Here is a 22,100-nt window from a genome sequence, read left to right as displayed (position 1 = left end):
CGCAGGCAGCTGGCTTAGGAGCCCCTAAGATTACATGACTTTCAAGGACCCCTCAGAATGCCCTGGGCTGGGGCCCCAAGCCCACTGTCTAGCAGTGGCTGCAAGGTACCACCATCCTTTCCCAGCTCAAGACAAATGAGGAGTGAGGACCTCAAAGGACATGTGAGGCAGGTCTCCCCACAGGGACCACGGTGGCCACCAGGCACAGCCCAGAGGGGTTCTCACTTCCTCACGGAACTTCAGCCCCAATGAGCCCTAGTCTGGAGCTTCACGAGGGGTGCCCGCCAGCCACCGCTGCCCTCCTGCTGAGAAAGGAGCCGGGCTGAGCCCACAGAGCACAGGTCACGCCACATGTCACTGTTTAATGAAGAGCTCGGTCACAGCCACCACCCTCCATGGACTCCTGCAGCAGACACCCTCCCACTAGCTGCCCTTGAGGCAGCAGGCCCTGCTGAGGGCAGCCTGCAGTGGCCTCGAATACGCAGCAGCATCAAGGCCGAGGCAGCTAAACGAGGTGGGGGTGCCAGAAGAGGCGGGGAGCACGGGCTCTCCCTCACAGGCTGGCGGGTGAAGGCCAGGGACAGTGCGGCCTCCTGGAAGCGCGCGGCAGCCCCTCTGCAGACTGAGGCCACAGAAGACAGCCCTCGGGTCACTGGGCTGGGGCCAGCTGGGCAGTGACCACAGGCAGCCTTGGGCCCACCTGCAGGGCAGGTGCCCAAGGCCCCGGCCAGAGGCACCAGCGGCTGGGGCACCCCCACCTGCTGCTCCTCAGGCACTGGGCGGCGCGCCCCTCACGGCTCTGAGGCTGCCCAGGCAGGGCCCGCGCAGTCCCTACAGGTCCGTGACCTTGTTCTCCACGGCGGCTGCGATCTGCTGGAGCCGGTAGCCCAGCTGCATCTTCTGGGCCGTGCCGTCCTCCTCCAGGGCTGTGATGATCTGAAACGCAGACCACTCGGAGGCGTCACGGGGCCTCCCGGGCCTGCAGCACCATGGGGCCAGGGGCGCGGCAAGCACCTCGCTTCCTTGCTGCAGCTAAGCTGCTGGGTTTCCAAAGGCCCGTGGGCTGCACCCCAGACCCAGCGCTCCTGCTACAGAAGGCCCACCTCCCCTGGTAAGGCCCTGTGGTGGGGTACCGGTCCCCCACCCAGAAGACAAGGACTCTCTGAATCCCCACATGCCAGGAGCCGGGCAGGGAGCAGGGGGCCCAACAACGATGGGCAGATGCCATGCTGCTCTTAGGGGCTCCCTAGTGGGAAGGCAGCTCCCCAGACCCGAGTGACCGCACAGACACAGAGGACCGGGACCAAGGCCCCACCCACCTGGTCGTAGTATCTGTTGATGTACTTGTAGAGCTCGTGCAGGGCCACTCCCGCCCCGAGGCCTCCGGAGTGGTTCTAGGGAGCGGGGAAGAGAAAGCCGAGGATGAGGGGCCGTGGCCGAGCAGGGAAAGGCCCCAGGGGCAGGAGGCATGGGCCCCAGAAGCACGGGGAGGGCCGTACCCGGGACAGCTCGGCCAGGACAGAGTTCATCTCCTGGTCACTGGTGGGGACGGCCTGTCTGATGTCTGCGTAGTACCTGGAGAGACCACGGGCACAGGCTGCGGGGTGAAAACCCACCTTCACTGCCCGCGGCCGTCGGGGCTCCGCCTTACGCACCACCCACGTGCCCAGCAGCCCCTCACCTTTCCACCATCTGTTTGTATCGGGGAATATCACGTGCATACAGCAGCTTATTGATGGGGGAGTCCTAGCCGCAGGGGAGACGGGAGAGGTGCATGAAGGCAGGGCAGGCCCCCGGCAGTCCCCACCCACGCTCCTCGGTTCTACGACTCAAAGCCCCGAGTCCCAGAACGCCCCAGCCCCAGGGACGCTTCCACAGGGCCTCCTCTCCACCCTCGCAGGTCCAGGCTTCTCACCAGGTCACCTCAAGCTTCCCCAGGACTCCATGGGCGGTCCGAGGCCTCCCTCCGCTCCTCCCCGAGGCTCCCGGAGCGGGTGCGGGCACCGCCCGACCGCCCCACCCGCGCCCCAAGGCCGCCTGGCCCACTCACACGGCCCAGCTTGTGGTCCGCCAGGGTGCAGGCGTCCACGAAGGTCTGCGCGATGACCAGGAGCACCGCGTCCACGCTGTCTGACGTCTGCACATCGAACACAAGCTGCGGGTTTTTGATTATATTGATCCAGAACCTTAACGGCAAGCTGCGGGGGTAGACAGGGCCGGTGAGCGTGCTGGGCCGGGGCGGTGAGCCCGCCCGCTGCGCAACCCCGTGTGGACCCGCTCCCGCGTTCCCACGCCCACCCCCACGTTCTCATGCCCGTCCCCACGTTGCCCCGCCCACCCAGCCCACAGGCACGCCTTCCCCCGACCTCACGCACGCCTGGGTCCGTATGCCACGTCGCCCCGCCCACCCGCTCCCACGTTGCCCCCATGCATGCTCCCGCGAGCGCATGCCCACATGCCGCCACGCACACCCCCTCGTTGCCCCACCCACCCCCACGCACACACGCCAAACCCACGTCGCCCCGCCCACCCAGCCCACACTCCACCCCGCACATCCCCATGCCCCCACGCCTGCCTCCATCTCACATATGCACACCCGCTCCCACACCCCCACATTGCGCTGCCCACGTACTCCCACGCACACCGCCACTTCACACCCATCCGCAGGCACGCTCCCATGTCGTGTGGGAGCATGTGGCGTGCGTACAGGGTAGGTAAGGCGACATCCGGACGTGCGTGGGGTTGGACGCGTGGGGCGATGACGGAGCGTGCATGGGAGCAGGCCGGCCGACGTGTGCGACATGGGCGCGGGCACGGAAACGCGGGCGCGGGCATGGGCACACACGCACGGTCCCACAGGGCCCCGCCCACCCAGCTCGCGTGCCTGCTGCCCCCACGGTACCCACACCCGCAGGTCGCCCCGCACGCAGGCTCCCACGTCGCCCTGCCCGCCCTCCTCCCGCCCCACCTGTTGGTCTTCCAGATGTGCACAGTGTCCTGGTCGGCAATGCCGTGCTGCTGGGCCTGCTCATCCAGCAGGTCAAAAAAGTACTTCACGGCCAGCGGCACAGGGCGGCCGGTGCAGAGGGTCACCTGGAACAAGTCGTCCACGAACTTCTGCAGGGTGCCCTGCGGCGGGGTACACAGGTGCTGTCAGTGGGGCCAGCCCGCCGCCAGAACCTTGTGCACTGGGCCTGCAGGGCCCGTGCGCCCCACCCGACGGGCCGGCCCACCTTCATGGACAGCAGGCGGGTCAGGTAGATCTCGGGGATGGCCTTGGCCCGCTCACGCTCCCCGCCGCGCAGGCTGCCCCTCCGAGGCCGGGCTTCCGGCTCCTCGCTTGGCTTCACCAGGTGCCAGGGCCGGATGCCCCCTTCATCCACATCCTCCAGCATTGGGGTGCCTGTGCCGAGACCCCATGCCCCTCATCAGGCACCACCTCCCTGGGTTCCCAGGGCCCCAGCTGCAGGTGGGGCACCTGGTTGAGGGCTTCTGTGGGTGGAAGCGCAGTGTACACGAGCCCACCCTGAGGTCCAAGGACCTGCCCCTGTTACTGGGGACTGGGACTCACTCTCTCCGGGGACATAGTCCTGGCTTTCCCGGAGGACATGCTTGGTGAGGCAGGGGACCAGGGCCACCGTCGCTCCATCTGGCACCTGTGGACGACAGCTGGTGACCCCCGCGCCAGCCTGGGCCCCCCAGACCCCCTCCAGCTCTCACCCCGACCTTGTAATGCTGCAGAGTGTTCAGGCGCCTCCACAGACCCTGGACCTCGGAAGTCACATCCTCGTCAGAAAGAACGAGATGCCCAGCCACCCCAGACCGCCACTCTGCAAGGGCAATGGGCGCTTGGTCCGGGGCTCCCAGGACAGTCCTCCCAACGTGGAGCCTGTCCCCCACAGGGACATGGGACCCCCATCCGGGGGGCATCACCCAACCTGCCCAGAGACCTGGAGCAGGACCCTTGCCTGTGAGGCTGCCCCACAGCACCTCCGCCCGCCCAGCCCGGGGGCCCGGGATCCCACCCTCTACCCTCACCGACATCCAGAGTGCGGGCATCTGGCCGCTGGGTGAGAGGCACGCCTTTGTAAAGTTGTTCCAACATCTTCTCCTTGGCCTGGGAGATGGTGTCACAGTCTAGGACCTTCACAGACACTCCCGGGGCCTCTCCTGCCCCTGGCCCCACAGCCAGCAGTGCGTTCAAGGTCTACAAAGGACACATGGGAGCTGTCAGGGTTCAGACCACAGGTGGAATGACCAGGAAGCAAGGACTGGGACACCCATGGGGACGCCACTGCCCCTGACCTCCAAGCACCAGCCAGCCCGACGCTTGTCTCCTGGCGCCCCTGCCTCCCCCAGAAGCTGTGTTCCCTCCTCTGTGGTCCCAGCACCCTGTGCACTAGTCAATGTCTGCAGGGCAAGGGGCAGGAAAAATGGGTGAGCACAAGTGGCTCCTAACTCGGGGCCCAGGTTCCTGGCTGGCTGGCCAGGCCGAGCCCCTGAGGGCACCCTGCATGAGAAGCAGGGGGTACCCACCAGCCTGGCAGAGAAGCCTGTATAGGATCTCCCAAGAGAAGTCTGCATGGGTCACCAAGGGGGAGGCAGGCCCACCAGAGTGACCCTGGCCGGTTGGGCACCATATCCCTGGCAGGATGCTGACCATTGGTCAGCAGACACACAGGCCCTGGCCTGGTCCCGGGTAGGGCTGGCTGCGGCCACCTGACCCCATCCCAGCTGGGCCTTGCTGAGGCCCTCTCCTCACTCTCCCAGCAGCCAACCAGAGATCGGGCCACTACCCACACAGACCCACAGTGGCCCCACAAGGGCTGACTCTGGCATGTGCACAGATGCTCCCCACTCCAGGACTGACTCTGGCACATGCACGCCCCCCTCTACCCCCAGGACTGACTCTAGTGCATGCAGAGATGCTCCCCACCCGAGCACTGACTCTGGAATGTGCACGCCATCCCCCCGTACACGCCCCCTACACCTCCCAGGACTCCAGTGCGTACAGATACTCCCCACCGTAGGACTGACTCTGGCACGCGCATGCCAGCCCCCCAGGACTGACCCCGGTGTGTGCACCCCCGCCAAGACCGGCCCCGTGCACCAGGTGCCCCCTCACCAGGGGACGGTACTCCACATCCTCTCTGAGCAGGCGGTTGTCGTTGAGGGTGTACTTGGCTTTGCCCGTCACACTGTCCACCGGGCCCTTGTCCACCTGATGCTTAATCCCACGGAAGAGCATGTACAGAGGCTCCCCAACTGCATCCTGGGGGAGCAACAGGCAGTTAGGACCCTGGTGTGCAGACAGCCCATGCTGCCAAGGGTATAGGATGCAGGCTCAGGGGCTCAAGGTGACGGAGAGGCTGGGCCGGGGCCACGTGGTTGGAGAATCCTGCCCCCACGGCACTGCCACCTGTGCGTCCCTCACCCTGACGAAAGTGTATAGGCAGATGGACATCCAGTTGGTGAGCAGCTTCTCCACCACGGTCTCTGTCCTGGGGCAACAGGCAGGGGTGGGGTCGGCAGGAGGGGTCACGGTGCTCTCCCCTCCCAGGCCCAGCCCCAGAGGGTCCGGCTCGGCTGGCCCGCAGCCCCACAGCCATAGACCTGCGCAGCATTAGCTTGGGGTTCCTGGCCACGCACTGGGCCACCAGGTCAGTGAGCAGTGTGCGCAGGATGTCGGTGAGGTACTCCAGCTTCCCGTGCAGCGCCACGGTGAGCAGAGAAGCCACGTAGGCACGGTCCCGGGCCGAGAAGGTGCGCTGGCTCTCCAGGGTGTGGATGAGCTGGTGGAGAGGGGGGTGTTCAGGACAGGGTGGGAGGGGGGCTGGGAGGCCCAGGAGGGGACAGGGAGGGAGGCTGGGGACGGCGCGGAGCACCTTGGTGAGGAACAGCTTGCTATTGAGCAGGTGGGACAGCTGCCCCAGCCCGTGCTCCACGGTGGGCCGCCGGCTCTCGGGCACACCCAGGTCCCGGTGCAGGGGCGACTCCCGGTGCCCCGGGAAGAAGACCCTCTCGGCATACACCTTATAGTCGTGGAAGGGGATGCCGCTGCCCAGCAGGTCACTGGTGAGGTCGGTCATCTCGGTCATGAGGTCTGTGGGCAGAGGAGGCTGAGTCGGGTGGCCGGAGGCCGGAGCTGGCACGGGGGTGGGGTGGGGGGTCACCCCCTCCTCACCTGTGAACTCCTTCTTGCAGCGGTCCCGCACGCTGCTCTCCAAGTTCTCCAGCTGGATCTGGACCTTCTTATAGTCCCGCAGGGCCTGCTTGCTCTTCCTCCTGCCGGCACCAGGGTCAGGAAGGGAAAGGTCAGGGGGCCAGAGCCCCTTCTGGGTCCCACAGCACCATGCGGGCCAAGCCAAGGCCTTGCCTAGAGTAATTTACCCATCCCATCCCTGGGCAGTCACACCCATGTCCTGTCCAGCCCTGGTATCGGCAAACTACAACCAGGCAGAATGTGGTCTGTGACCCGTTCTCGTAAATAAAGATTTGCTGGAACACGGCCAAATTCAGGTGTGTGCGCGCTGTCCACACCTGCTCCTACACCGAGATGGCAGGGCTGAGCTGCTGCAGTGGAGACCCACGTGGCTCTCAGGGCCAACAAGTGACTGTGCTGCCCTTCACAGTGTTTGCTGGCCCCTGTGTAGCTGCCCCTTCGCAGTCCAGCCAACCCCGCCACCTACACCAGCCCAGCCCCATCTGGCCGCACCCACCTGTACATGAGGACGATGACGCTGACACCCAGAGCCAGGAGAGAGGCGCCCACCCCCAAGCCCACCTGGGCTGCCACGGGGAAAGCCACGGGGCCCTCGCTGTCATACTGCACGCGGCCCAGGGAGAAGTGCAGGTTCCCCATGTCCACCTGTGCAGAGATCCCATGAGCCAGGGTGCCGCACCTGCAGACACCCAGCCCACCCAGGGCCTGCCCCTGACCGTGAACTCGGGCAGAGGGTCGGGTGCCCCCTGCAGGGGGTGGTGCTGCGCCAGGGGCTGCTCCTCGGGCGGCTCGCAGTACAGGTGGTGCCGGGTGAGGGTCTTCACCACACAGGGGCCGTCCCCGATCATGGCCAGCACCTCCTCCTTGGACATTGCAAGGTCCAGGTTGTCCCCCTGGAACACAGGGTCACTGACAGGTCACTCAGCTGGTCCTGAGACGGAACCCCAGGAGCTGAAGGAGCCCCCCTCCTCCGCACGTGGGGGGAGTGCCCGGATGGCTCCCAAGCAGCCTTTCCCAGTACTTCCCTACCCTCCTCCTCGAGTCTTCACCCCCAGAGCTAAAAGTCTGGAGCATATCAAGCCGCCCCAAGTCCTGCCAGGGACCCATCAAAGCCAGAGTCCCTCCTGTGTCTGCTGGCCCGCCAGGTGGGGGATGATGTGCCGTCTATGTGTCCTCACGGGGTGCCTCCCTCTGTGCGTCTGAACCGGCCAAAGGTGGGTCTGTGTGAGGCTGCCTGGAGGGCAGCGGCCCAGGTGCCCACGAACATGCCACGCTGCCTGCTACTGAGTGTGCCAGACCACTCCCATGTCTCGCAGACACCCACTGCGGGGCGGTCAAGCCCCTGCCCAGGGCATCAGGCTGGGCACCCACGCTGTCTCCTGCCTTCTGCGTGCCACCCTCCCTCGGCCACAAACAGCAGGACAGCTCTGCCACAGGAAGGGTCCTGGGCCCCCACGTCCGAGCAGGAATGGTACCTCCACGGACAGCACGCTCCCAGGCTTGTGCCGGAACGGCCTGGTGGGGTCCTCGGGGTTGAGGGGCTGCAGGGTGGGGTCGGCCTCATAGGAGAAGGGCGTGGGGCTCAGCGTTGTAAAGTCGAAGACCAGGTTGTCAAGGATAAATTCCACCCGGACCCAGGGGTCTGTGGGCAAGCCCGGGAGAGCGGGCGTGGGGCACGTGATCAGCCGGGAGGAGGCGACTAGGCACGGCTCCTCGAACTGGGGCAGAGGGGAGGCGGGAGGGTCAGAGGCCGCAGGATGGGGCCCGGCAGAGCCGGGAGAGCCACCCTCACGCACACCCCGCGGCCGGGAGGTGCCCAGGGCTGTCCTACGTGACGACCCCCACTGCAGGCGCCGAGGGAGCAGGCTGCCTCCGGCTCGACGCGGTGCCTCTGCTCCTGGCCCTCGCTGGGCTGCAGCGCCCGCACAGCCACTCGCATCCTTGGCGTCTGTACCACATCCAGGTTCTGACCACGGATCCGGACCACACGTCCTCCGCTGCAACACAGCCCATCAGCGCCGTGACTCGGGAGTGCCTGGCCCAAAGCTCCAACCCGCAAGGAGAGCACAGCCCCACTGGGAGCCCGCGGGGACCACCCGTCCTGCGCCAGGCCGCCTCGTCCTCGACCGCACCTGACGAAGCTCTTGGCGGGGCCAGCAGAGGTGATGTTGGGGTCAGCTGTGTACTGGAACTGGCTATGCAGCCTCTGCTCAATGGCCCCAAACCACACGGCCACCGGGAGCACAGCAGGTGTGTGCTGTGGGCCTGTCTCACACTGCAGCCGCTCGGCCCGCGGCTCTGGCAGCCTAGGAGGGGAGCAGAGGGAAGGGGCAAGGGTCACCCCAGGCCCCTGGGCCCACTTGGCCTCTGCTCGTCGGCCTTCCACGCTGACTGTAAGGTCCACAGCGGGGCCCAAGGCTGCACCCCGACGGCCTGGCTTCCGGAGGTCTGGCTGCCTGCACTGGGGAGGACTCGGCCCTGCCCTGCTCCCCAGCACCCCACCCCCGGAGCACATGGTGTCCGTGGAAGGAGAATGTGGCCCTCACAGGCAGCAAGGCTGGTCTCCAACAACCACTCGGATGTCCTCCAGCCGCCCGGTCAGCAGGCTGGAGCCGTACAAGGTGAGGCGGGTGCCGCCAGCCCTGGGGCCGCGGGCTGGGCTGATGGAGTGCACCTTCGGGTCCTGTGGGAGGGGACAGGGAGAGGCAGACAAGGCCCTGGGTGGTGGGCCCCAGGAAGGTGAAGCCAGCTGGGCTGGGAGAGCCCCACAGAGACTGGCCATCAGTAGCCGGCAGGCGGGGCATGGTGGCCGCACCTGGTAGGCAAAGAGATGCTCTGAGACACCACGTCCCCTTCCGGGCACCTCCACTGTCACGGCGCCTGCCACCTCCTTGCCAGCGTTGGTGGTGATGCACACAAGTCTGTGGGTACAGCATGGGCCACCCACGGCCCCCAGACTGACCCGGCTGCTCCCTTCCTGCTCCCAGGGGACAGACCCTCTCACTTTGGAGGGACTCCCATGCACAGCTACAGCTCTGGCATCTGAGAATCAGCAACCGCGGTGCCAGAGGCTCCACAGCTGGAGCCCCAACAAGGAGGCAGCTGGTCGGGAGCCCGGGAAGCTGGCTGTGGCGCAGCTGGGCTCACGACAGGGCCCCGCCGGCCACGGTCACTGTGTGGCCCAGCTGCGATGCGCTGGAGGCTGGATTCCTCACGGAAAAAAGGCCCCGGGAGCCGCAGCAGCTCCGGGGACGGACGGGAAGGGAAGGCGGGTGACCTGGGAGAGCAGGGCCCCGCCAGGAAACAAGCCCGGGCACATGGGCTCCTGGAACGTGGCGCCTGCGGCGGCCTCACTCAAAGCTGCTGCTGGCACTCAGGAGACCAGGCAAGTGGCACACGCGCTGCCCAGGAGGGACCTCAGTCGGAATGGGCTTTAGCACCTTTAAAAATCACTTCCTAAGTTACTGCAGTCTTGTGGCTCCACGGTCATTGACATCTAAGCCACCACCTAACGTCAAACACGTTTAGGTACATGCTCTAGCAAAGTCTGCTGTAAAATAGATTCTGGGGTCCCGGCCCAGGCCTCAGAATCCTATCTCGCAGTGCAGGGTCAGAGGGTCCGCTGTGGGGGTTTTGGGCAGACTCTCCAGGTGACCCTGGAATGCAGCCAGGTTTGGGGCTTGCTGCCTGTGGGTATCTCTGGAGGAATGTCAGCGTGTGCACCCTTGGGACCCGGCAGCTGCCAGCTTGGCAGCCATGGCCCGGGACTGTAGATGCCACGAGCCCAGGGAAGGCAGCAGGGGTCCTGGGACTGGACAAAGGAGCCTGGCATTCAGCAGGTGTGTGCTTCCCGCCCTCCTGAGAAGCCTGCCGGGGGCGGGATCTTTCCCTGCGTGGTGGGAAGGCCAGCCCCTGAGCACAGTGGTCTGGGTTCTAAGGACGCTGCTATCACGACTACACGGAGGCCACTCAGAAAGCCAGGTGGGAACAGTCACCAGTCAGCTCCGGGCAGTGACCGCGGCCTAAGCCGAGGAATGGATCCCGAGCAGCCCAGCCAGGAACCTGCAGGTCTGTGCGTGCAGCCAAGGCGGGCACTCCTGGACCTCAGTGGCAACCCCGGCACTCAGGCATTGTGATCAGAACCAATGAAGGGGGAAAGAGGGGCAGATGAGTGGAGGCAGGGGCCCTGGGCAGGAAGGCCACCCGGAGCCCTCGGCGCAGGCCCTGCTCCAGCCAGCCCACCTGCTGGAGACCTGGTACTCCTGAGTGTCCACCGCACAGGGCACTCCAGCCACCGTGACCATGTCCCGTATGTCCTGCACGTGTTGGCCCAGGTCAGAGCCCCTGATGGTGACCCGGGTGCCTCCATGTATGTGCCCAGTCAGTGGCTCCACCTGGCCCAAGATAAGGACTTCTCAGCTCCAGCAGCACTGACCCCTCACAGCCGGGAGGCAGCCCCCACCTCCCACCTCTGGGCCCTGGACACAAAGCACCACACCCATCCTCAAGGGCAGCGGCGAGGACGGTGGCCAGCATTTCAACACACCGAGAGGATAAGGGGCGCAGGGCACTGGGTGGCCACGGCCCCGGGCCTCCCACAGGCCTTCCGGGCCATGCAGCTTGGGTGCACCCCCATGCACCATACACAGTCATACTGGGGCGTGGCGGTCTGGCAGCGGCTGCAGTCCTGGTGTCCCACGGAACAGTCATACAGCACAACTGGGGAGGTAGACAGACATGAGAGCATGAGTGGCAGGCCCGGAGGAGCCCGGCAGCACCCTCAGCCCCCACAGCTCACCATGCAGCCCATCAGCGCCGTCCACGCGCAGACTGCCAGCCCAGCGCAGAAACAGCCCCACACGGAGCTCCGGCTGCAGAGCCTCGTAGCTGAGCTGGAGAGAAGGGGGTGGTTCAGGGCCGGGCTGGGCAGGGTGTCAGAGAAAGCATGGGAACAACTGGTGCGAGTACACAAGGCCAGAGGTCAGAGCTACCGAGACCTCCTGGGGACAGGGTGGGAGGTTAGAACTGGAGCCTGCACCTGGTGCTGCTGGCAGGTGACGTGGCACCGGTCCCCTGGGGGCAGCTCACACTCTACCCGGGCCTCCAGCACCACCTCGCGGTCCTCCAGCTCCATCACACACTCACTGTCTCCTGGGCTGTCCTGGGGGCAGAGGGCATGGCTGTGGGGCAGCTTCCGAGCTAGCCTGGGCTGGGGTTGAGAGCTGGGCCCTGCCCTCCTCCCCACCGGGCACTCCCACAGCTTGTCAGTGGCACCTGCAGGGGTGACACGCTCACCTGGAAGAGGCGCAGGTTCCTGCCCAGCAGCCGGACCTCCCGGGCCACGAGGACGGGAATCAGCTCAGAGCCCTGGACGCTCTCCACGCAAGGGCAGGTGCTGGCCCCGCAGCCCACCTCTCCCTGCGGCACCGAGAGCGAGGCGGTCCACGGTGCCCCCCGCTGCAGCACGGCCCTCCCCCGCAGAGCCCCAGGGCACAGAGCCCACCCTGCCCCGGGCCTCCTTCCTGGGCCTGGCCTCACCAGCTCCCAGAGCCCCGGGCTGTCGTACTGGTAGTCGAGGCTGGACGGGAGGATGACAGGGGCAGGGGGGCCGTCGTGCTCGGCTGAGTCTCCGTCACCTGAGAGGAGGGTGGGAGTGGAGAAGGCGGGCGTGTCACCCCCTGTCCACGGGTCGGCCTCGGGTAGCTCGCCGCCTCCTCTCTCAGACCAGGTCAGAGCAGGCTTCGTGGAGCCCGCAGCCCCTGGGAAGGCCGTGGTGGGAGCAGTGCTGGGGGGCCGGTCTGTGGGTGCTGCAGTGGGGCGCGCCTTGGCACCGGGGTCTGCAGGGGTCCCCGCTGCTGCACCTGAGGGTGCTGAGTGGGAGGCCAAGGGGTCCTGGGCCGTGGGCCCGAGCCCAGTGGGCCGGACAGCAGTTCCGGGTCTGGGGGTGCTGGGAGGGGGCGGCCCCTCATGCAGAGGGGGCTCTGTGGAGGCCGGGGCGGGGAGGTGGCCGAGGAGGGAGGGCCTGGCTGCAGCAGGGATACGTGTGGCTGTGGCCGTGGCTGTAGCTGGAGCCCCGGGCTCCTCGGGAGGGGTGTCAGGAGCCGGGGTGCCCGTGGCCTCGGGGGCTGCAGGTGGGGAGGGGCTGGGCACATCCTCTGCAGAAGGGTCTGGGGAGAGAAGCGGACTCTGAAGGGGGCAGAGAGAGACAGGAGGGGCCGCTCGGCAGGCAGGCGGGCACGGGAGCAGGTAGCAGGCAGGCAAAGGGATGGCGCATTAGCGGAAAGGAAACCAAGGAAAAGAGAACAAAACAGCCCATTAGTTCTGCAAGGGGGGCACAGGGGTGGGGGCAGGCTCCTGGGGTGTCCAGCTGAGGTGGGGCCTGAGGCCAAGACCCTCCTGCCTCTCAGCCACAAATGTCCCCTCCCGAAACAGGAGGGAGCCGACAGCCATCCTCCGAGAGACCCCCACGCGGCAGCTCGGCACTCACAGAGCTTTGTGTGGGCAGGCCGGCAGGCACGCCACCCCGGCCGCCAGAGAAACCCTCACAACGGGGACCCCAAGCCCCTGCCCCGGGGGGGCCCAGCTGGGGGCCATGCTCACCTGTTGGCTAGCCACCATGGGCCCGACATCACACGAGGCCTTGTGCGTGCACACGTGCTGCCAGACGCACCACTTACACCCCCAGCGGCTGCTCACGCAGGCCTGGCACCTGCACAGAGCAGAGGTGTGGGACCGGTGTCGCCACGGGGTGGCCTGGTGCTGCGCGTCAGGGCACAGAACTCACCGAGCGGTCGGGTGGAGCTCAGGGACGGCCACACAGTCATAGACGAGGAGGGAGGCTTTGGCGATGCTCACAGCACCGAACCTGAGCTCCACGCCCACGGAGAGGTGGTCTGCAAAGGGGAAGATGGCCAGGCCTGAGGCAGGGGGCAGCTGGGCTGGGGGTCACCCAGGGTTGCAGGGACACTGTGCACGGGGCACAGAATGGGGGCCTTCAGGGGAGGGCCTGGGGGGGTGCAGAGGAAAGGGCTGGCTTTAGAAAAAGCCACCCTGCCCGTCCACACCCTTCGGAACAAGACAGGGGGAGGGAGGGGCTGCCGGTCCCCAGAGCCGGCCCTTTCTCTCACCCACCGACTCCTTTTGGCAGTGGTGGGGCCTCCATAGGGCCTGGGGAGGCGCACGTCACGCCAGAGCCGGTCAGCAGGGCAGGACTCCGGTGCTCCCCGAAGTGGCAGGAATACGACTCCCCGGGCCACAGGGGTGGCAGGCCAGGCACAGCCAGGAACAGCTGCCAAGGGGCCAGGATGTGCTGAGCAAGCTGGGGCTCGTGCTGAGGGGCACCCGGTGTGTGCACATGCCACCATCTGGAGGCTCCCACATGCCCTGGCCTGGGCAAGGCCCCAAGAGAAGGGACCTGAGCCCGGCCACATGGTGTCTGGCGCATCTGACCCCCGAGCCCAGCCCACAGGCCCTGCTCTGACCACCCACCTCTCTCCTCTCCTCTCGGCTGATGCTGGCAGGGCTCAGAGCCACCACCTGTGGACAGCCTGGCCCCGGCTGGAAGCTCCACAGCCACGGCTCTGGGCCCCGGCCCCGCGAGCACTCGGAACGGCGACCACACCTGCGTGACAAGGCCCGCTGCCCACTGTGAGCTTCATGGGAGTCACACCTATCCTGGGGACCCAGGCGGGGTCCTCAGCAGCCAGGACTCCAGGCTGTAGGGCCTGGCAGGGCACCAATGCCCAGAATGGAGGATGGGGGTCAGGGCATGCAGGGGTCAGTGGCTGCAAGTCAAGGGCTGAGGGCCAGAAATTCCAGACAGGAATTCCACAGGAGCTGGAGGCCAGGGCTGGCGAAAGGCCGGGACTGGGGAGGGCACTCACCTGCCTAGAAGCACACACCACCCACAGTGCGGGTCCCTGTGAGCAAGGCAAGATACGCAGTCCAGGTGCTGGGCACAGGAGGCCACGGGAACCTTGAGGAGCTGCGACAGCAAGCGAGCACCAGTGACGCACCCCCATATGGGTCCCTGGCCTGCTCACAGCCCCTCCCAGCAGCCTGGCCCTGGCTCCTGCCTGGCCCTCACCGTGTGCTGGGTCAGGACGTACAGGTGCTCCAAGGGCCCGTCAAAGAGGAGGTCTCTGCTCACTGCAGACCCCTGCCAGATGCTCTGTGTGGAGTACGGGTGGCCATCGCTCCCGGGGCCCAGGTACACCTGCCATCGGGAACCACGGGGTCTGGGACCCGAGTCCATGGCCACAGGCCCAAGGCCCTCCATGCACCACAGGGAAGCACCCTGCAGGTGGGATTCCATCTGAGGTGGGTGGGGTCACACCTCCCAGCCCCTGGAAGAGGCATGTTGCTCATGCCTCCCAGCAGCGGATGGGGGCACATCAGTCCCCCTTCAGCCCCAGGGCGGCCGGGTGGCGTGTGCAGCTGGGCACATAGCAGCCTGTCCCCGGCAGGCCCTGGACACTTACCTTGTGCAGGTGCCCTTCACTGTCACCCAGGAACGCGATGGTGTGGCCATCCTCCACGGCTACCGCCACAGCTGTTAGCTGAACCCCTGGCCACTCCAGGACCGGCATAGCTTCCAGGGGAACCTGGCTGGCCATGGGGCTCGGAGTGTGGTCTGAGCCACAGGGATAAGCATCCACGGTGTCCTGTAGGCAGCAAGACATACTGTGGGGCCTGCATAACTGCCCAGTGCCGCCTCTTTGCCGGCCCTTCCAACACCCCTGCCCGCTCAGGGCTCATCTCCACTGACCCATGTCTCGGCGGCTCTTCCCCTCCTCTGTCCCCTCTGTCTGGGGCCCCCTGCCCTGCCCTGGCCACTGAGAGAGCTCGCCCTCTCTGGCACCTCTGCTCCAAAGCCTCATGCGGCCGGCATCCTGACCTCCAAGCCCCTCCACGCAGCCCACCCCTCACTGACCCAGGGCCCTCCGGAGGCTCCCCCTTTCCTCCATCGTGAGGCCAGAGCCAAACAGGTCTCAGCATCACCTCTCTTGCTCAAGAACCTAACACAACAGGTCCCACCCCCACAGTCTGGGTCCCCCTTCCCACGCCCTGCAACTCCAAAACCCTCTAGTCCCCCCACAAACCCAGCCCTGCGCGTCCTGACCCTTGAACGCCATCGTTTCAGTGAGGTGTGCCCGTTGCCCACAGACAGGAAGCACAGAGCTCCTGCTGGCCTGCCAGCCCCACAGCTCGGCTTCTGGGGGGACACAGGCACACACTTAGAGCTGCACCTCAGAGACCAGCGGGGCAGGAACTCACCACGGGCAACTGTGCACAGCTGGAGCTGACATCATACTCGATGTAGGCCACTTCCTGCCCATCCTCGGCGCGGCCGCCCCGGGTGTAGCAGGCGTCACGAGTGTGGTTCGCGAGGCGGTCCACCTCGTCCAGGGGGAAGGCACAGAGCGCGGAGGCCCCTGATGGCCCGGCAGCTGCCGCCGGGGGCCGGCCCACCACGGGGGGAGCAGCCACGGAGAAGGCCACGAAGAGCACCTGCCCCTGGGGCCCCTCCCGAGGCAGGGCCACGGTCGCGGCCTGGACCAGCCTGTAGTGGGCTTCCCGGCAGGCCAGCGGCACTTCCACGTAGGAATAGTAGTGCTGGTCCCGGAGGCACACGCGGGACACGTAGGCCCGGAAGGCCCGGGACGGCGCCCGCAGGTCCCGCCGCAGGAACAGGAAGTAGGCGCTGGCGCCGCGCCGGAAGGCGCTCACGAAGTGGTGGCTGTACTCGGAGAGGCGGCCCACCGCCAGCTTGGCCGTCTCCTCATAGGAGAAGGCGGTCTGGGGGTCCGGCGGCCACAGGGTCCGGGTGGTGATGGGGGGGATGCCGCCCCCCAGGCCCCTGCTGGTGTATCCCCGCCCCACAAATAGGAGGGGCCCCCCAGCCGGGCCCTGGGCCACGAGGCCCACCGTGCTGACCGCAGGGTCATTGGCTGCCACGTACTGGGTATCCCCAGGCCGCTCGGGCCGCAGCAGCAGCTGCTCGAGCTGCCCCAGGCGCCGCTGCTCACAGACCCCCTGGTGCACGCTCCCGCACACCACCAGGGCCCCCGGGCTCACCAGGAGCAGCTGGTTCGGGTTGTCGGTGGGCTGAGCGTGGGGACACTCGTCAGGCACCACAGGGGGCAGGCAGTCTCTGCTATCGAGCACAGGGCCAGTGGCCACAGTGGCCTCCAGCTGCAGCCCCGGGCTCAGCTGGAACAGGAAGTTGGTGGCCCCAAGGTAGAGGGTGCCTGAGGTGGGGTCCCGCACCACGTGCTGCAGATGCGTGCCATTGGCAGTGAACGCAGCTGGCTGGGGGTGCTGGAGGCTGAGGACCCACCCAGCCCAAAGCGCCTGCAGAATCACTGGGCCAAGGGTGGGCATGGTCACCTGGCAGAGAGAGAGGTGGAGGGGGCTCACGCGGCCATGGAGCCCTTGGGGCTGATGGTGTGGGACAGGGCAGCGCCACTGCCAAGATGGGCCTCCTCCCTGGGGGAGCAGAGGAGGGGCAGGACGCCCCACGCGGCAAGGGGACAGGTCTTCCTGAAACCTTGACACTGCCCAGGCTCAGCAAACACTGTTCTCCCGAGAGGCTGCACCGCGGGTCTGAGGGCAGGGGGCTGGCTGGGTGGGGCGGGGGCCACAGCCCACCACCCAGCCAGGGCAGGGGGCAGCCGGAGCGATGTTGGCCTCCTAGGCAGCCAGAGGAGGGAGGGAGGGTCAGAGCCGGGCAGGCACTGGACAGAGGGCCCCCAGGCTGGGAGTTCAGCAGGGGCGCAACCAAGGGCCCACTGCCCGGGCAGACGAGCAGCCAGGCTGCAGGGACACGGCCTGCAGCAGGGTGGGAGCCCCAGGTCTCCGGACGCTGCAGTGCGACGTCAGGCTCACCTGGCAGGGCCAGCTTGGTCAGGAGGCAACAGCATGATCTGTGTGGGAGTCCCCTGGCCAGGGAGAAAGCAGAGCGCAAAGCTGGGCCGTGGGCCTGCAGCACACTGGGCTCCCCTTGCCACTGCCCAGCCTGGCCCTCGGCCACCAAACACATTCCACAGGGGGCGCCTCCTTGGAGCCACCCAGGGAGGGGAGGCAGCTGGACCAGGCATCCTCAGGGCCTGGGAAAGGGCGCTAGGGAGGAGCCGGAGGCTGGCAGGCCCCCTGAAGCCCTTCCTCATCCTCCTTCTGGCCCCTCTTCCCAAACCCCACCCCTCGAGGCTCGAGGTGCACACCCCGATTCAGGCCAGGGGCTGCCCTAGCCCAACTGCCACCAGCAGAGACGCACGCTTGCGCATGCACCACCCAGTCCACGTGCACATACCCTACACAAGCACATCTGGGCTTGCACACACAGACACACACTGACACAACCCGCACAGACACGCTGAGACCAGCTCCTTACACACGCACACAGTCACCCAGCAAAGACTTCTGCAGCACCACCCACATTCCAACACCCAAACATGCAGACTCCCGCACACTTCCCTGCTTCGAGCCCTAAGTCCTAGCTGGCCGTGGAAGCCCGGCCACCTCTTGCGACTTCCTCTCCTGCAGGCCAAGCAGAGCCAGGGCCTGGAGTTGCGTGGAGGGGTGTCCTGGAGGAAGCCATCGTGCCTAGCTGCACCCCCCATCCTCAGAACCTCCCCAGACCTGGGTGCCTGCCCTCCTCATGGACCCCTCCTTGCAGGCCCACCAATGGCCTGCTGGGACCAGGAAACCGTGGCAACACCACTGCCCTGGACCCTAGGGGTCCCCAGCCCAAAGCACCAGGGCGGATGGAGGGCTGGGACAGAACACACACCCCAGGCCACCTCCCCTACTGACCTGCACCCTGGCCACAGGGCCCAGCCCCCCGTGACCAGGCTGCCAGTCTGACTGTTGGGAGAGCATCCCCTGGGCCCAGGTGGGCTCCTTCCAGACAAGGCCTGGCAGTCTGGCGGGAATTCTGAGCCTGCCCTAGGGTGAGCCAAGCTGGGCGCAGCAGCCTGGTGGGAGCAGGGGCCGTGGCCACAGGCCAGCTGGGCCCAGCTCCCAAAACAGCTTGGGGGTTTCCATTTTTAGTGTGCAGAGAACAGGGCGGCTCTGTGGGAGCGGGGACAAGGCTGCCTCTGTTTGCCACCGAGGCACGGAGGGGGCGGCAGGGAGAGACGGGAGCCCAGGGAGCAGCCCAGGACTGCGGTGGGACCGGGTCTCCCAGGAGCGGGAGGGAGGCGGCGTCTGCCTGAGGACGGGCAGGGGGATGGCCTGGGTGGCGGGTCCCATGGCCAGCCGGCATCCACCCTCCATTCCCTTACGAGCACTTTCCCAGAGCCCCCCGTGTGCTGCGGCTCTCCAGCCCTCGGGGGTGGCAACTGGGGCCGTGCCCAAATGCAGAATCACAACTGGGTCAAGTGGCCCACAGGAAGAAGGTGGGTGGGCTCCGAACAGCTCTGGGCCAGGCCACGGGAGGCCAGAGGCCCGTCCACAACTGCGCCAGGCCCTGTACCCTGTGCCCTTCCCCCACACTGTGGGCAGGGGGGCAGAAAAGAAGAGCAGTGGCTTTTCTCCTCCTTGGCAGGCACTGGAACCACACTTAGCTTCTGCCACAGGCCACAGAGCAGCCCCCAGCCCCTGCAGTCCGCCCCTCCCACCTCAACCTGCCTTTTAGCAGAATCGGAGCACATTCCTCCCCCGCAGGCCTTCAGGGCCTGCAGGACAAAGGCCCAGCGCTCCAGTCCACGCCCCCCACCCCCCAGGCCGCCGGCCTGCCCGCCTGCCCGCACGGTTGCGTCCTCCCTGCCTGGAGTGCCCACTCGCTCTCTATTCCATCCTCTCCAGGGCAGCCGTCCCTGAAAACTGGGGGAGCATGAAGTGGGGTGCAGGGACACAGCGTAACTCAGCCACGGCTCTCAGCCCTGGGTCCCCTGTTGTAGAATGGGAGGAGGGACTGCTCGAGCTGTTAAATGTGATAAGGAGGGTGCCTGGCATTAATGGTGCCCACCAAGGGCGCTCTTCTGCCTGCTCGACCCCCCCCTCCCTGGGCTTGAAGCTCCTTGAAGGCAGGGGGCGTGGCTTCTGATTCAGAGGCTCCGGCCATCAGGACGGGACGGGTGTGCCCTGCCTCCCTGAAAGAACTTTTCACTCTACAGCCTGAGACCTGCCCCAGGAGAGACGTGGACCCACATGCCTCTCCAAGCCACCTGACCTCTCGAAGGACAAAGTATCAGCCCCACTTTTACTAGTGACCAGGCCAGAGCAGACTAAACAGGCCAGGGCTCATGTCCCCACCACGCCCTGCCCACTCCCCAGATCCAGGCGCACCCCAAAGCCTAACACTGCCTGTGCCCAGGCCTGCCCTGAGGCCTCTCCGTCACACAGGTGTGGAGCCTCACCCCATTTCCATTTGTCCTCTTCGAAAACAGCCCCTGAAAGAGAAACACGCTAACTGCTCTACAGCTGTGCTTGTTACGGGACACGAGACAGCACGGTACCTGCCACACGGGCTGCACACCTGGGCCGGCTAGAGCCCGAGCAGTCCAGACAGCCGCCGTCTCCCCTTCAGCCCGCCTCTCAGCTCCTACACCCTTGTTCTAACACACGGCCACGCTGAGACCTCTGCCCAGGGGGCGCGCACCTGCCAGGTACCATCGGGTGGTGAAGGCGCCGGGACAGCGCCTGCGCCCCGGGCTCTGCGAGTCCCCGCCCCGTCCCCCTACCCCGCCGCCCCTGGCCCCCGGCCCCTTCAGGTCTCCCACACACACCCCGTCCAGGAGCCCGAGGGCAGAGCTCTCCCCTCCCCTCCCTTCATCACAGAAGGAAACTCCCTGCTCTGCAGAGCTGAGCTTGGTCTCCTTCTATTGGCCTCGGCGCCTTGAACACGAGGCGCCTTGTTGGGGTGCCGACCCCTAAAGAGGGTGGGGAACACCTCTGCCCTCCCTCTCTGGGGCCCCTCTGCGGTGCCCAGGGCCGCCTGGCTTATGTCTGCGAAGAGCAAGCGCCCCCCTGGCTGACCCGGCCCGAGGGCTCCCCGACTCTGCCCTCCCTCACCCGAGGGGCCGCCCCCAGGCCCTGCTGCGCCGGCTCAGGGGACCCCGGCCTCTGCCTCCGCACTCCCGGCCGGCTCCCCAGGCCCACCGCGGCGGAGGGCCACGGGGACAGGGCGGGCCGCGTGCCCAGGCCGCGGAGGGCCCGCCGCCGTCCCGCCGCCGGGGCCTCCACCTGCGCACCCGCTCGGCCGTTCCAGCCGCGCCCCCGGCGAGCCCGGACTGCCCCGCGCCTCCCCGCGCCTCCCGCCGCGCTCACCGCCGTCCGCGCCGCGCCGCGTCCCCGCCGGCTCTGCAGCCGCCGTCACCCGGAGACCGAGGGCGAGCCGCCCGCCTCCGCCTCCCGCCGCGCGGCCCCGCCGGGAACAAAGGAGACAAAGCCGCCGCTCCTGCCCCCGCCCGCCGCCGCCGGAAGCCGCGGACCGCGGCCGGCGGGCTCCCAGTCGGGGCTCCGCACACCCGGGGACTCCCCAGTCTGGGGGCTCCCCACATCCGGTGCTCCGCTTGGGCAGGAACTCCCCGCCGGGCGTTGCGGGGACGCTGCACCTCCAGGGACAGGGCCTCGACTCCCCCATCCTGGGGCAGGCCGACCCTCTGCGGGGGCCAAGGCCAGAGCGGCTCTGGCTGGGGGGCGCAGGACCCCCCGCCCGCAGGCCTCCCCTGCAGCTAGGCCCCCTTCCCCTCCACACCGGGCTCCCGGGGCGCCCTCCTCCAGCTCTGTCCACCTGCACCCCTGAGCGCCTTTCCTCCCGCCACACCACCCGCACCCAGGACTCCCAAACAGCCAACCTCTCCTTCTGGCCCTTGCTGCAGGGCGTGCGGAGAAGCCATCACTACGCACGGTAACCTGACCCCGACCCCGCAGGCCTGTGCTCACCGGAAAGCGGGGCTGGTGCCCCACCTGGCTGGGCTTTCAGAGCAGGCACAGGCCGCAGGGCACGCGAGCGTTCTCGTCCCAGCCTGTGCCTGGACCCACCCCACCCTGGGCAGCCTTGGGCAAGTCTGGACTCCCTCTCTGGCAAGTATCTAGGCCTGCCCAGGGAGGAGCTGCTGGGCAGAAGGGCTCTCCCCTGGGGCCCAGCTGTGCCCTCTGCTGGGCCCTTCACACCAGGCCTACCCACTGCCTACAGGAGCTGGACCTGGCTCATCCTATGAGGACTCTTGGGGCACTAGGGCCCCCGGCCCCTGGCACAGCCTCCCGGGAGGCAGGACTTGTCAAACACAGGGCACCTCCCCAGGAGGCCCAGCACCCCACCGCAGCCCCCAGCCCTGGCATCAGACACCAGAGACCCTGCCGCCCGCCTGCCCACCTGCCAGTGTGGCATTCCAGGTCCTGCACCTCATCCTCTCTCCTTTCCTCCCGATTCCCCCAGCCCTGGCCCCCCCAGGGCCTCACCAATATGGCTTCCCTGCCAACACAGCTCCCGCCTGGAATCCTCCCCTCCCCAAATCCATTCCATCAAGTTATACCCTTAATGACCTGCCTCACCCCAGAGGGGGACCTGGGGCTTTGCGGTAGCCTTCATTTGCACTCAGATAAGCACCTGCTACCCCATCAGGGGCAACCCTCCATGTGCAAGTCAGTTCATCCCATGCCGTCCTGGGGAAGCCGGACACAGAAAACAAGGCCAAGGATGGGGTGGCCGTGTGCTCAGGGGACGAGGCAGTCAGACATTCACAGCCCGGAGGCCACAACCAAGGCCTGGGCATGGGTCCTGGAAGGAAGGGCACGTCCTGGGAAATGCTTCTCCCCAGGCCCCTGCAGCAGGTCAGCCTGCAGAAGCCTCCACACGCAGGCCCTGCCCGCAACCTCCACAACCTCGGTGTGCTCTGAAAAGGGGCCTCCAGCACTCTCCCCGGGTAGA

At 67.0% G+C, this 22,100-nt stretch overlaps 1 protein-coding gene across 5 annotated transcripts; it reads right to left on the bottom strand.

The window, feature by feature from the left end:
- Positions 1 to 342: 342 nt before the first annotated feature.
- PLXNB1 (plexin B1) lies at positions 343 to 21,260 on the bottom strand. Of its 5 annotated transcripts, none has more exons than XM_036877645.2 (38): positions 21,137 to 21,260; positions 17,111 to 17,163; positions 15,500 to 16,612; positions 14,704 to 14,886; positions 14,310 to 14,438; positions 14,107 to 14,207; positions 13,712 to 13,844; positions 13,355 to 13,511; positions 13,008 to 13,116; positions 12,824 to 12,932; positions 11,762 to 12,409; positions 11,519 to 11,641; positions 11,262 to 11,384; positions 11,022 to 11,115; positions 10,770 to 10,942; positions 10,466 to 10,617; positions 9,039 to 9,144; positions 8,770 to 8,906; positions 8,356 to 8,529; positions 8,055 to 8,220; positions 7,699 to 7,941; positions 6,940 to 7,116; positions 6,720 to 6,868; positions 6,185 to 6,285; positions 5,886 to 6,103; positions 5,614 to 5,792; positions 5,435 to 5,501; positions 5,126 to 5,272; positions 4,039 to 4,207; positions 3,727 to 3,830; positions 3,572 to 3,656; positions 3,234 to 3,403; positions 2,969 to 3,129; positions 2,051 to 2,198; positions 1,682 to 1,746; positions 1,500 to 1,575; positions 1,320 to 1,394; positions 343 to 936 (listed from the first exon to the last, which is right to left on the bottom strand). In XM_036877645.2, the coding sequence occupies exons 3-38, from the start codon at positions 16,604 to 16,606 to the stop codon at positions 832 to 834; spliced, it is 6,363 nt and encodes a 2,120-aa protein (XP_036733540.2). In that variant the 5' UTR covers positions 16,607 to 16,612; positions 17,111 to 17,163; positions 21,137 to 21,260; the 3' UTR covers positions 343 to 831. The 5 variants fall into 5 exon arrangements, with proteins under 5 accessions (XP_036733540.2, XP_057344032.1, XP_036733542.2 ...); XM_057488049.1 differs by having other exon boundaries at positions 21,113 to 21,201; XM_036877647.2 differs by lacking the exon at positions 21,137 to 21,260 and adding an exon at positions 21,025 to 21,130.
- Between the last annotated feature and the right edge of the window lie 840 nt (positions 21,261 to 22,100).

The sequence above is a fragment of the Manis pentadactyla genome, chromosome 1, assembly GCF_030020395.1.
Source record: "Manis pentadactyla isolate mManPen7 chromosome 1, mManPen7.hap1, whole genome shotgun sequence".
NCBI lineage: Eukaryota > Metazoa > Chordata > Mammalia > Pholidota > Manidae > Manis > Manis pentadactyla.
Note: the sequence above shows the minus strand (reverse complement) of the source record. Positions and strands in the feature narration are given on the sequence as shown.